The sequence below is a fragment of the Scyliorhinus torazame genome, chromosome 19, assembly GCF_047496885.1.
Source record: "Scyliorhinus torazame isolate Kashiwa2021f chromosome 19, sScyTor2.1, whole genome shotgun sequence".
Classification (NCBI taxonomy): Eukaryota; Metazoa; Chordata; class Chondrichthyes; order Carcharhiniformes; family Scyliorhinidae; genus Scyliorhinus; species Scyliorhinus torazame.
The window spans coordinates 31,052,987-31,067,785 of record NC_092725.1 but is presented as its reverse complement, the minus strand read 5'-3'; the positions used below and the strand labels follow the sequence as shown (position 1 = coordinate 31,067,785).

Below are 14,799 nucleotides of genomic sequence, written 5' to 3'. Positions count from 1 at the left end.
TAGCTGGAATCAGAATGGCTGCAGCCCCGGCGAGCACCAACATTTATACTCCGCCTACTGGGCGGAGCCAGCAGGCAGGGATTTACCCATGTACCTCTAATATACGTGTCTTACCGTAATACATATAATACTGCTAGCGGTGACTACCACATTCACCCCCTGTTAAAAAAAGAGTCCGGCGATGGTGGTGGAAAAAAGAATTACGGGGCCAGTCTGTCGGGGCCTTGACCCTCCTCTGCGATCGCCTCGGTCCTGGTGGTGATGTGGGCGCCGACTTGGTCACCTGTGACTCCGGGAGCGGGTTGTCCTCGTCTTCGTCACCCCTGAGTGGAACCAGTGGGAGGACGGATCCTCCTGGGGAGGGGGCTGCAGTGAGGCTCGCTGGAGGGAGGGTGAGTGGCACAGAGGTGTATGAGGCAGCCGGGGGGGGGGGGGGTCAGGTTGGGGGCCGTGGGTGGGAATCCAGCGGGTGCCAGGTCCCGGAGGGAGACTGTGTGCCGGTGCCCGTCGGGGTGTGCCACGTAGGCGTACTACGGGTTGGCGTGTAGGAGGTGGACCCTTTCGACCAAGGGGTCCGACTTATGGGTCCGCACGTGTTTGCGAAGGAGGACGGGTACAGGAACTGTCAGCCATGTTGGGAGCGAGACCCCGGAGGTGGACTTCCTGGGGAAGGCAAACACACGTTCGTGACGGGTCTCGTTAGTCGCGGTGCAGAGGAGCGATCGGATGGAGAGGGGCGTGTCGGGGAGGACCTCCTGCCAGCGGCAGACCGGAACATTTTTCGACCGCAGGGCCAGCAGGACGGCCTTCCAGACCGTCCCGTTCTCACTCTCCACCTGCCCGTTTCCCCGGGGGTTGTAGCTGGTCGTCCTGCTCGAGGCGATGCCCTTGCTGAGCAGGAACTGACGCAGCTCATCATTGGGGGGGAGAGAGAGAGACTGTGGAGGGAGAGAGAGAGACTGGGGAGGGAGAGAGATACTGGGGAGGGAGAGAGAGACTGGGGAGAGAGAGAGAGAGAGAGACTGGGGAGGGAGAGAGAGACTGGGGAGGGAGAGAGATACTGGGGAGGGAGAGAGAGACTGGGGAGAGAGAGAGAGAGAGACTGGGGAGGGAGAGAGAGACTGGGGAGGGAGAGAGAGACTGGGGAGGGAGAGAGAAAGACTGGGGAGAGAGAGACTGGGGAGGGAGAGAGAGACTGGGGAGGGAGAGAGAGAGACTGGGGAGGGAGCGAGAGACTGGGGAGAGAGAGACTGGGGAGGGAGAGAGAGACTGGGGAGTGAGAGACTGGGGAGGGAGAGAGAGACTGGGGAGGGAGAGAGAGTCTGGGGAGGGAGAGAGAGACTGGGGAGGGAGAGAGAGACTGGGGAGGGAGAGAGAGACTGGGGAGAGAGAGACTGGGGAGGGAGAGAGAGACTGGGGAGGGAGAGAGAGACTGGGGAGTGAGAGACTGGGGAGGGATAGAGAGACTGGGGAGGGAGAGAGAGACTGGGGAGGGAGAGAGAGACTGGGGAGGGAGAGAGAGACTGGGGAGGGAGAGAGAGACTGGGGAGAGAGAGAGAGACTAGGGAGTGAGAGAGAGACTGGGGAGGGAGAGAGAGACTGGGGAGGGAGAGAGAGACTGGGGAGGGAGAGAGAGAGAGACTGGGGAGAGAGAGAGAGAGACTGGGGAGGGAGAGAGAGAGAGATACTGGGGAGGGAGAGAGAGACTGGGGAGGGAGAGAGAAAGACTGGGGAGAGAGAGACTGGGGAGGGAGAGAGAGACTGGGGAGGGAGCGAGAGACTGGGGAGTGAGAGAGAGAGACTGGGGAGGGAGCGAGAGACTGGGGAGAGAGAGACTGGGGAGGGAGAGAGAGACTGGGGAGGGAGAGAGAGTCTGGGGAGGGAGAGAGAGACTGGGGAGGGAGAGAGAGACTGGGGAGGGAGAGAGAGACTGGGGAGAGAGAGACTGGGGAGGGAGAGAGAGACTGGGGAGGGAGAGAGAGACTGGGGAGTGAGAGACTGGGGAGGGATAGAGAGACTGGGGAGGGAGAGAGAGACTGGGGAGGGAGAGAGAGACTGGGGAGGGAGAGAGAGACTGGGGAGGGAGAGAGAGACTGGGGAGAGAGAGAGAGACTGGGGAGTGAGAGAGAGACTGGGGAGGGAGAGAGAGACTGGGGAGGGAGAGAGAGACTGGGGAGGGAGAGAGAGAGAGAGACTGGGGAGAGAGAGAGAGACTGGGGAGAGAGAGAGAGACTGGGGAGGGAGAGAGAGACTGGGGAGAGAGAGACTGGGGAGAGAGAGACTGGGGAGGGAGAGAGAGACTGGGGAGGGAGAGAGAGACTGGGGAGAGAGAGAGACTGGGGAGAGAGAGAGAGACTGGGGAGGGAGAGAGAGACTGGGGAGGGAGAGAGAGACTGGGGAGAGAGAGAGACTGGGGAGAGAGAGAGAGACTGGGGAGAGAGAGAGACTGGGGAGGGAGAGAGAGACTGGGGAGAGAGAGACTGGGGAGGGAGAGAGAGACTGGGGAGGTAGAGAGAGACTGGGGAGAGAGAGAGACTGGGGAGGGAGAGAGAGACTGGGGAGGGAGAGAGAGACTGGGGAGAGAGAGACTGGGGAGGGAGAGAGAGACTGGGGAGGGAGAGAGAGACTGGGGAGTGAGAGACTGGGGAGGGATAGAGAGACTGGGGAGGGAGAGAGAGACTGGGGAGGGAGAGAGAGACTGGGGAGGGAGAGAGAGACTGGGGAGGGAGAGAGAGACTGGGGAGAGAGAGAGAGACTGGGGAGTGAGAGAGAGACTGGGGAGGGAGAGAGAGACTGGGGAGGGAGAGAGAGACTGGGGAGGGAGAGAGAGAGAGACTGGGGAGAGAGAGAGAGAGACTGGGGAGAGAGAGAGAGACTGGGGAGGGAGAGAGAGACTGGGGAGAGAGAGACTGGGGAGAGAGAGACTGGGGAGGGAGAGAGAGACTGGGGAGGGAGAGAGAGACTGGGGAGAGAGAGAGACTGGGGAGAGAGAGAGAGACTGGGGAGGGAGAGAGAGACTGGGGAGGGAGAGAGAGACTGGGGAGAGAGAGAGACTGGGGAGAGAGAGAGAGACTGGGGAGAGAGAGAGACTGGGGAGGGAGAGAGAGACTGGGGAGAGAGAGACTGGGGAGGGAGAGAGAGACTGGGGAGGTAGAGAGAGACTGGGGAGAGAGAGAGACTGGGGAGGGAGAGAGAGACTGGGGAGGGCGATAGACTGGGGAGAGAGAGACTGGGGAGAGAGATACACAGAACTACACAGAGTCTCGGGGGAGAGAAATGTTGTTTGAGAGGTGATTGCAGAGAGAGGGAGGGTTACTGGGGTCAAGAGTCAACAAGAATGGGGGGTTGAGGGAGAGAGATACTGAGAGAGGGAGGGGGAGAGGGAGATTTGTTAAGGTGCTCTGAGTGGTTCAGATCCTAGGATTGATGGGGTCGAGTTCACAAAGACCACAATGAACTTTTGCATTGTACAAAGCGAAATATTGATTTACACTACTTAATTAAATTTGTCCTCTTACTCCTCTATAATAAACAGTTGACAATAAACATACAGTCTACACTCAACTACTACTAATCCCAACGCTAATACACTAACTATGATCTGATCTCACTCACACTATCTTTCCTACAGTCTTTCTCCTAGCATTCTCCTCAACACTCTCCCAGAAGGCGAGCATCAATGTTTTATATAGTTCTGCATCTAGCTCCCTCTAGTGGTTGATTCGGACATAACATTAACCCTTACAGTTCTGTACATTTCTCATAATGCCACAGGAGAGACAGATGGTGGAGGAATGGAACTGTGATGATTAACTCAGGCTTCAACCCTCATTCGGTGAACATTGAAAAGATTAAGGTGAATCGTACTGTGAGCTATAAAATGGATTTCTTTTCTATCTTACTGTTCGTTTAGGCACTTCAGCCACGGAAACACAGTGTCCAGCTTCACTGTCATCAGGCAATCCAATTGTAAGTAAATCTGTGTGAAATCTCGATACAGAGTAAAGCTCCCTCTGCACTGTCCTCATCAAACACTCCCAGGACAGGTACAGCACGGGGTTAGATACAGAGTAAAGCTCCCTCTACACTGTCCCCATCAAACACTCCCAGGACAGGTACAGCACAGGGTTAGATACAGAGTAAAGCTCACTCTACATTGTCCCCATCAAACACTCCAAGGACAGGTACAGCACGGGGTTAGATACAGAGTAAAGCTCCCTCTACACTGTCCCCATCAAACACTCGCAGGACAGGTACAGCACGGGGTTAGATACAGAGTAAAACTCCCTGTACACTGTCCCCATCACACTCCCAGGACAGGTACAGCACGGGGTTAGATACAGAGTAAAGCTCTCTCTGCACTGTCCTCATCAAACACTCCCAGGACAGGTACAGCACGGGGTTAGAGACAGAGTAAAGCTCCCTCTACACTGTCCCCATCAAACACTCCCAGGACAGGTACAGCACGGAGTTAGATACAGAGTAAAGCTCCCTCTACACTGTCCTCATCAAACACTCCCAGGACAGGTACAGCACGGGGTTAGATACAGAGTAAAGCTCCCTCTACACTGTCCCCATCAAACACTCCCAGGACACGTACAGCACGGGGTTAGATACAGAGTAAAGCTCCCTCTACACTGTCCCCATCAAACACTCCCAGGACAGGGACAGCACGGGGTGAGATACAGAGTAAAGCTCCCTCTACACTGTCCCCATCAAACACTCCCAGGACAGGTACAGCACGGGGTTAGATACAGAGTAAAGCTCCCTCTGCACTGTCCTCATCAAACACTCCCAGGACAGGTACAGCACGGGGTGAGATACAGAGTAAAGCTCCCTCTACACTGTCCCCATCAAACACTCCCAGGACAGGTACAGCACGGGGTTAGATATAGAGTAAAGCTCCCTCTACACTGTCCCCATCAAACACTCCCAGGATAGGTACAGCACGGGGTTAGATACAGAGTAAAGCTCCCTCTACACTGTCCCTATCAAACACTCCCAGGATAGGTACAGCACGGGGTTAGATCCAGAGTAAAGCTCCCTCTACACTGTCCCCATCAAACACTCCCAGGACAGGTACAGCACGGGGTTAGATACAGAGTAAAGCTCCCTCTGCACTGTCCTCATCAAACACTCCCAGGACAGGTACAGCACGGGGTGAGATACAGAGTAAAGCTCCCTCTACACTGTCCCCATCAAACACTCCCAGGACAGGTACAGCACGGGGTTAGATACAGAGTAAAGCTCCCTCTACACTGTCCCCATCAAACACTCCCAGGACAGGTACAGCACGGGGTTAGATACAGAGTAAAGCTCCCTCTACACTGTCCCTATCAAACACTCACAGGATAGGTACAGCACGAGGTTAGATCCAAAGTAAAGCTCCCTCTACACTGTCCCGATCAAACACTCCCAGGACAGGTACAGCACGGGGTTAGATACAGAGTAAAGCTCCCTCTACACTGTCCCCATCAAACACTCCCAGGACAGGTACAGCACGGGGTTAGATACAGAGTAAAGCTCCCACTACACTGTCCCCATCAAACACTCCCAGGACAGGTACAGCACGGGGTTAGATACAGAGTAAAGCTCCCTCTACACTGTCCCCATCAATCACTCCCAGGACAGGTACGGCATGGGGTTAGATACAGAGTAAAGCTCCCTCTACAGTGTCCCCATCAATCACTCCCAGGACATGTACAGCACAGAGTTAGGTAAAGACTCCCTCTTTAACAGGGGTCCCTGACGGAGAGACTCCCGTTTTAACAGGGTCCCTGACGGGGATACTTCCTCTTTAACAGGGGTCTCTGACCGAGAGACTCCCTCTTTAACAGGGGTCCCTGACGGAGAGACTCCCTATTGCAACGAGGTCTCTGTAGGAGAGACTCCCTGTTTGTGAGGTGTCTGCTTTGAAGAGTATCTGTAATTTTGCAACTTCTGCCTTTCTTTACAGATCAACCACCTGTAAATAATCACCTGCTGCCTCCGTAAGTAACAATTCAGTGACCATGTCCGGGGGGGGGGGGGAGGGGGGGGTGGTCACTATAGCTTTTATGTGGGACAAGGTACAGTGCGGAACTTTGCTGCTTTGGCCGAATAGGTACCACAAGATCGTGATCTGAAATTTAAATGAGGAGCGGGCCGTTGAGAAGGGCTGGGAGCTGGGATGGCTTTCCCTGGAGCAGGGAAGGTTAAGTTGGGAGATTTAACCGAGGCGTTTCTGAATCAGGAAGGGGGGTCTGGCCGAGTGTACAAGGAGAAGGTGTTTCGAGGGTCAGGAGGTTGGAGAACCAGGGGGGTCAGAATGACGTTGAGTGGGGGCGGCAGTTATTCAGCTGAAGGTTGAGACGTTTCTGGGAGAAATGTGTGATGCGTGACGTGTATCGCTGGAGGGGGGTTTGGGCGATCTTGTAGATCTCTCCGAACAACGTCTTTCTCTCTTCTCCCACCCCCGACCAGGTCGCCACACCCCAATAGTCGAAGAACCTCCCTCCTCGAGGAGAAGGAGTCTGACAATGGTGAGTATTTGTACTGGTTGCAAAGTCTGTAGAGTGCGCTAGAATGGAGAGCGAGCATCAGAAATGGCCTCGCAAAATACTCAACATTCGCTTGCCAAACCTTGCCTCTCTCTGCATCTCCAATCCCTCACACTCTGTGCATCTCTTCCTCCATCTCCAAACTCTCACTCTCTCTCTCTCTCTCTCTCGCTCTCCCCATCTCCAGCCCTTCATTCACCCTCCTTTTATGTGCATTCTGTCCCTCTCCCTCTCCCACTCCCCCTCCAAACCCACACTTTCTTTCTATCTCCATCTCCAGTCCCTCACACCCTCTGCATCCCCAATCCCTCACACTCTGCCCATCTCTCCATAAGACCACAAGACATAGGAGCAGAATTAGGCCACTCGGCCCATCGAGTCTGCTCCGCCATTCAATCATGGCTGATATTTTCTCATCCCCATTCTCTTGCCTTCTCCCCATAACCCCTGATCACCGTATTAACCAAGAACCTATCTATCTCTGTCTTCAAGACACTCCGTGATTTGGCCTCCACAGCCTTCTGCGGCAAAGAGTTCCACAGATTCCCCACCCTCTGGCTGAAGAAATTCCTCCTCATCTCTGTTTTAAAGAATCGTCCCTTTAGTCTGAGATGGTGTCCTCTGGTTCTACTTTTTCCCACTGGTAGAAACATCCTCTCCACGTCTACTCTATCCCGGCCTCACAGTATCCTGTAAGTTTCAATAAGATCCCCTCTCATCCTTCTAAACTCCGAGTACAGACCCAGAGTCCTCAACCGTTCCTCATACGACAAGCTCTTCATTCCAGGGATCATTCTTGTGAACCTCCCCTGGACTCTTTCCAAGGCCTTAGGTACGGGGCCCAAAACTGCTCACAATACTCCAAATGGGGTCTGACCAGAGCCTTATACAGCCTCAGAAGTACATCCCTGGTCTTGTATTCTAGCCCTCTTGACATGAATGCTAACATTGCATTTGCCTTCTTAACTGTCACTGAACCTGCACGTTAACCTGAAGAGAATCGTGAACAAGGACTCCCAAGTCCCTTTGTGCTTCTGCTTTCCGAAGCATTTCCCCATTTGGAAAATAGGCTGTGTCGAGATTCCTCCTTCCAAAGTGCAGAACCTCACACTTTTCCACATTGTATTCCATCTGCCACTTCATTGCCCACTCTCCTAGCCTGTCCAAGTCCTTCTGCAGCTCCCCGCTTCCTCAATACTACCTGTCCCTCTACAGATCTTTGTATCATCTGCAAACTTAGCACCAGTGCCTTCAGTACCTTCTTCCAGATCATTAATGTATATTGCGAAAAGTTGTGGTCCCAGCACTGACCCCTGAGGCACACCACTAGTCACCGTCTGTCATCCTGAAAAATACCCCTTTATCCCCACTCTCTGCCAGTCAGCCAATCCTCTATCCATGCCAGGATCTTACCGTTAACACCATCGGCTCTTAACTTATTTAACAGTCTCCTATGCGGCACCTTGTCAAAGGCCTTCTGGAAATCTAAATAAATCACGTCCACTGGTTCTCCTTTGTCTAACTTCCTTGTTACCTCCTCAAAGAATTCTAACAGGTTTGTCAGACAGGACCTCCCCTTGACGAAGCCGTGCTGACTCAGTCCTATTTTACCATGCACTTCCAAGTGCTCCGCGATCTCATCTTTAATAACAGACTCTAAAATCGTACCAATGACCGAAGTCAGGCTAACCGGCCTATAATTTCCCGTCTTCTGCGTCCCTCCCTTCTTAAACAGTGGTGTGACATTAGCCACTTTCCAGTCCTCTAGGACCCTTCCTGCCTCCAGATATTCCTGAAAGATCACCACTAATGTCTCCACAATTTCCTCAACTATCTCTTTTAGACCCTGGGGTGTAGTCCATCCGGTCCAGGTGACTTATCCACCTTCAGACCTTTCAGTTTCCCCAGAACCCCCTCCTTAGTAATGGTCACTGCACTCACCTCTGCCCCCTGGTTCTCCTGGAACTCTGGCATCCCACTGGTGTCTTCCACCGTGAAGACTGATGCAAAGTAACTATTCAGTTCCTCTGCCATTTCTTTGTTTCCTATTATTACTTCCCAAGCCCCATTTTCCAGTGGTCCAATGTCTATTTTTGCCTCGCTCTTACCTTTTATCTTCAAATCCTCCATCTTCAAACCCTCACTTCTCCCTCCATCTTCAAACCCTCACTCTCTCTCTCTCTCCATCTTCACCATTTACCTGCATTCTGTCACTCTCCCTCTCCCACTCCCCCTCCAAACCGTCACTCTCTTTCTATCTCCATCCCCAATCCCTCACACATTCTTTCCCCTCTAACTCCAATCCATCATTCTCTCCCTCCATCTGCAATCCTTCACTCTCTCTCTCCCTCTAAATCTTCAAATCCCTCACACTCACACCCACCAAACCAATACCTCACTCTCTCTCCCTCCATCTCCAATCCCTCACTCTCCCTCCATCCCCAATCCCTCACGCTCTCTTTCCCTCCATCTCCAATCCCTCACTCTCTCTCTCTCCCTCCATCTCCAATCCATCACTTCTCTCTCCTTCCAACTCCAATCCCTCATTCTCTCTCACTCCATCTCCAAGCCCTCACTCTCTCTCCTTCCATCTCCAATCCCTCACTCTCTCTCTCCCTCCCTCTCCAATCCCTCACTCTCTCCCTCCATCTCCAATCCCTCACTCTCTCTCACTCCATCTCAAAGCCCTCACTCTCTCTCCCTCCATCTCCAATCCCTCACTCTCTCCCTCCATCTCCAATCCCTCGCTCTCTCTCTCCCTCCATCTCCAATCCCTCACGCTCTCTTTCCCTCCATCTCCAATCCCTTACTCTCTCTCTCCCTCCATCTCCAATCCCTCACTCTCTCCCCATTACCAGTCATTCACTACCAGCTTTTTTCCATCTGTCACTCTCCCTCTCCCATTCAATCTCCAATCGCTCATTCTATCCCTCCATTTCCAGCCCCTCGCTCTCTATCTCAATCACCAATCCGTCACTCTCTTTATCCCTCCTTTTTCAATCCCCCATTCTCGCGTTCCGCCTCCAACTCACTCTCACTCATTTAGAATCCCTCAAACTCTCACTCTCTCTCCATCATAAATCTCTCCCTCTCTTCACCTCCAATCTCTCACTCTCTCTCCTTCCATCTCCAATCCCTAACTCTCTCTCCCTCCATCTCCAATCCCTAACTCTCTCTCCCTCCATCTCCAATCCCTCACTCTCTCTCTCCCTCCATTTCCAATCCCTCACTCTCTCTCCCTCCATCTCCAATCCCTCACTCTCTCCCTCCATCTCCAATCCCTCACTCTCTCCCTCCCTCCATCTCCAATCCCTCACTCTCTCTCCCTCCATCTCCAATTCCTCACTCTCTCTCTCCCTCCATCTCCAATCCCTCACTCTCTCTCTGCCTTCATCTCTATTCCCTCACTCTCTCTCTCCCTCCATCTCCAATCCCTCACTCTCTCACTCCATCTCCAATCCCTCACTCTCTCCCTTCCTCCATCTCCAATCCCTCACTCTCTCTCTCCCTCCATCTCTATTCCCTCACTCTCTCTCTCCCTCCATCTACAATCCCTCATTCTCTCCCTCCCTCCATCTCCAATCCCTCACTCTCTCTCCTCCATCTCCAATCCCTCACTCTCTCTCTCCCTCCATCTCCAATCCCTAACTCTCTCTCCCTCCATCTCCAATCCCTCACTCTCTCTCTCCCTCCATTTCCAATCCCTCACTCTCTCTCTCCCTCCATCTCCAATCCCTCACTCTCTCTCTCCCTCCATCTCTTTTCCCTCACTGTCTCCCTCCATCTCCAATCCCTCACTCTCTCTCACTCCATCTCCAAGCCCTCACTCTCTCTCCCTCCATCTCCAATCCCTCACTCTCTCCCTCCATCTCCAATCCCTCACTCTCTCTCTCCCTCCATCTCCAATCCCTCACTCTCTCTCTCCCTCCATTTCCAATCCCTCACTCTCTCTCCCTCTATCTCCAATCCCTCACTCTCTCCCTCCATCTCCAATCCCTCACTCTCTCCCTCCCTCCATCTCCAATCCCTCACTCTCTCTCCCTCCATCTCCAATTCCTCACTCTCTCTCTCCCTCCATCTCCAATCCCTCACTCTCTCTCTGCCTTCATCTCTATTCCCTCACTCTCTCTCTCCCTCCATCTCCAATCCCTCACTCTCTCACTCCATCTCCAATCCCTCACTCTCTCCCTCCCTCCATCTCCAATCCCTCACTCTCTCTCTCCCTCCATCTCTATTCCCTCACTCTCTCTCTCCCTCCATCTACAATCCCTCACTCTCTCCCTCCCTCCATCTCCAATCCCTCACTCTCTCTCTCCCTCCATCTCTATTCCCTCACTCTCTCTCTCCCTCCATCTACAATCCCTCACTCTCTCCCTCCCTCCATCTCCAATCCCTCACTCTCTCTCCTCCATCTCCAATCCCTCACTCTCTCTCTCCCTCCATCTCCAATCCCTATCTCTCTCTCCCTCCATCTCCAATCCCTCACTCTCTCTCTCCCTCCAATTCCAATCCCTCACTTTCTCTCTCCCTCCATCTCCAATCCCTCACTCTCTCTCTCCCTCCATCTCTTTTCCCTCACTGTCTCCCTCCATCTCCAATCCCTCACTCTCTCTCACTCCATCTCCAAGCCCTCACTCTCTCTCCCTCCATCTCCAATCCCTCACTCTCTCCCTCCATCTCCAATCCCTCACTCTCTCTCTCCCTCCATCTCCAATCCCTCACGCTCTCTTTCCCTCCATCTCCAATCCCTCACTCTCTCTTTCCCTCCATCTCCAATCCCTTACTCTCTCTCCCTCCATCTCCAATCCCTCACTCTCTCCCTCCATCTCCAATCCCTCACGCTCTCTTTCCCTCCATCTCCAATCCCTCACACTCTCTTTCCCTCCATCTCCAATCCCTTACTCTCTCTCTCCCTCCATCTCTAATCTCTCACTCTCTCTCTCCCTCCATCTCCAATCCCTCACTCTCTCTTTCCCTCCATCTCCAATCCCTTACTCTCTCTCCCTCCATCTCCAATCCCTCACTCTCTCCCTCCATCTCCAATCCCTCACGCTCTCTTTCCCTCCATCTCCAATCCCTCACACTCTCTCTCCTTCCATCTCCAATCCCTTACTCTCTCTCTCCCTCCATCTCCAATCCCTAACACTCTCTCCCTCCATCTCCAATCCCTCACTCTCTCTCTCCCTCCATTTCCAATCCCTCACTCTCTCTCCCTCCATCTCCAATCCCTCACTCTCTCTCTTCCTCTATCTCCAATCCCTCACTCTCTCCCTCCCTCCATCTCTAATCCCTCACTCTCTCTCCCTCCATCTCCAATCCCTCACCCTCTCTCTCCCTCCATCTCCAATCCCTCACTCTCTCCCTCCATCTTCAATCCCTCACTCTCTCCCTCCCTCCATCTCCAATCCCTCACTCTCTCTCTCCCTCCATCTCTATTCCCTCACTCTCTCTCTCCCTCCATCTCCAATCCCTCACTCTCTCCCTCCATCTCCAATCCCTCACTCTCTCCCTCCCTCCATCTCCAATCCCTCACTCTCTCTCCTCCATCTCCAATCCCTCACTCTCTCTCTCCCTCCATCTCCAATCCCTAACTCTCTCTCCCTCCATCTCCAATCCCTCACTCTCTCCCTCCATCTCCAATCCCTCACTCTCTCTCTCCCTCCATCTCCAATCCCTCACACTCTCTTTCCCTCCATCTCCAATCCCTTACTCTCTCTCTCCCTCCATCTCTAATCTCTCACTCTCTCTCTCCCTCCATCTCCAAACTCTCTCACTCTCTCTCCTTCCATCTCCAATCCCGTACTCTCTCTCTCCCTCCATCTCCAATCCCTAACACTCTCTCCCTCCATCTCCAATCCCTCACTCTCTCTCTCCCTCCATTTCCAATCCCTCACTCTCTCTCCCTCCATCTCCAATCCCTCACTCTCTCTCTCCCTCTATCTCCAATCCCTCACTCTCTCCCTCCCTCCATCTCTAATCCCTCACTCTCTCTCCCTCCATCTCCAATCCCTCACCCTCTCTCTCCCTCCATCTCCAATCCCTCACTCTCTCCCTCCATCTTCAATCCCTCACTCTCTCCCTCCCTCCATCTCCAATCCCTCACTCTCTCTCTCCCTCCATCTCCAATCCCTCACCCTCTCTCTCCCTCCATCTCTATTCCCTCACTCTCTCTCTCCCTCCATCTCCAATCCCTCACTCTCTCCCTCCATCTCCAATCCCTCACTCTTTCTCCCTCCATCTCCAATCCCTCACTCCCTCTCTCCCTCCATCTCCAATCCCTCACTCTCTCCCTCCATCTCCAATCCCTCACTCTTTCTCCCTCCATCTCCAATCCCTCACTCCCTCTCTCCCTCCATCTCCAATCCCTCACTCTCTCCCTCCATCTCCAATCCCTCACTCTTTCTCCCTCCATCTCCAATCCCTCACTCCCTCTCTCCCTCCATCTCCAATCCCCCTCTATCTCCATCTCTAATCCTTCGCTCTCTCTCTCACTGCCTCACTCTCTCGCTGTCTCTCTCTCTCTCTGATTCTATTCTTTCTTTCTGTCTCTCCATCCCATGATTCCGAATGTAATTTTGTGTTTCTGCTCTGTTTTAGAAAGTTTACCAAACTACGAAAACACTGCCAAGGGTAAGATGCTTCCCGTTGTCTGAATCTTTGCTGTGTTGTTGACCTGTGATTCTTCCATATCATCATGGGGCTTGCAACCGGATTTGTGTCTCCGCAACCTTATTGTTCCCCGGGGTGTGGGTGTCGCTGGCCAAGCGCAGCATTTATTGCCCATCCCTAATTGCCCCTTGAGAAGGTGGTGGGTGAGGCTCTGCAGCCCCGTGTGGTGTAGGTACACCCACAGTGCTGTTAGGGAGGGGGTTTGACCCAGTGAAGGAACGGCCGATATATTTCCCAGTCAGGATGGTGAGTGTGGGGTTTGGTGGGGAACTTGCAGGCGGTGGGTGTTGCCCATGTGTCTGCTGCCCCTGTCCCTCTGGATGGTAGAGGTGGCGGGTTTGGAAGGTGCTGTCGAAGGAGCCTTGGCCAATCGCTGCAGAGCATCTTGTAGACGGTACACACGGCTGCTGCTGTGTGTCGGTGTTGGAGGGAGTGAGTGTCTGTGGATGGGGTGTCGATCGAGCGGGGCTGCTTTGCCCTGGATGGTGTCGAGCTTCTCGAGTGTTGTTGGATCCGCCGCTCATCCAGCAAGTGGAGAGGGTCCCATCACACTCCCGACTTGTGTCCTTGTCGATGGTGGACAGGCTTTGGGGGGGGAGTCAGGAGGTGAGTTGCTCTCCGCAGGATTCCCAGCCTCTGACCTAATTTTGCAGTCGCAGTATTAATATGGTTATGTCCAGTTCAGTTTCTGATCAATGGTAACCCCCAGGATGTTGATTGTGGGGGTTCAGCGATGGTAATGCCATTGAATGTCAATGGGCTTGTTGGAGATGGTCATTGCCTGGCATTTGTCTGACCCAATATAACTTACCAGCCCAAAACTGGATATTGCCCAGGTCTTGCCGCATTTGGACATGGACTGCTTCACCCGATGATGCAAACTGCGTCTTATGAAGCATTCAGCAATATGTGGTTTGAGATGTGAATACGAATCGCTTTTTATCAGCCCAATCTTGTGCGTGTACACATTTGGATACGAGTGTGTACTGCATGTGTGTGGATGATTGTGCCTTCAATGATATGTTGGCAAATGTCAATAACTGGATGCATTAACACAGTCATTGATGTCGGTGAGGGAGTGTGTGTGAGTGTGTTGGGGAATGTGTGTGTGTTGGGGAGCGTGTGTGTGTTGGGGAGCGTGTGTGAGTGTGTTGAGGAGCGTGTGTGTGTTGGGAGGTGTGTGTGAGTGTGTTGAGGAGCGTGTGTGTGTTGGGGAGTGTGTGTTGAGTGTGTGTGTGTGTTGGGGAGTGTGAGTGTGTTGGGGAGTGTGTGTGTGTGTTGGGGAGTGTGAGTGTGTTGGGGAGTGTGTGTTGAGGAGTGTGTGTGTGTGTGTTGGGGAGTGTGTGAGTGTTGGGGAGTGTGTGTGTGTGTGTGTGTGTTGGGGAGTGTGTGTGTTGGGAAGTGTGAGTGTTGCGGAGTGTGTGTGAGTGTTGGGGAGTGTGTGTGTGTTGGGGAGTGTGTGTATGTTGGGGATTGTGTGTGTGTGTTGGGGAGTGTGTCTGTGTTGGGGAGTGTGTGTGATGGAGAGTGTGCTGTTTTGGGGTGTCTGTGTGTGTGTTGGGGAGTGTGTGTGTGTGTGTTGGGGAATGTG

The 14,799-nt window shown here is 53.2% G+C and overlaps 1 protein-coding gene across 1 annotated transcript in view; it reads left to right on the top strand.

Moving 5' to 3' along the window:
* LOC140395888 (uncharacterized) overlaps positions 1-14,799 on the top strand; it is a 145,885-nt gene that overhangs the window by 89,349 nt on the left and 41,737 nt on the right. The window contains exons 4-7 of the mRNA XM_072483958.1: positions 3,914-3,969; positions 5,957-5,990; positions 6,463-6,521; positions 13,137-13,169. Coding sequence (XP_072340059.1) covers positions 3,914-3,969; positions 5,957-5,990; positions 6,463-6,521; positions 13,137-13,169 — 182 coding nt within the window. The remainder of the gene's footprint in view (positions 1-3,913; positions 3,970-5,956; positions 5,991-6,462; positions 6,522-13,136; positions 13,170-14,799) is intronic.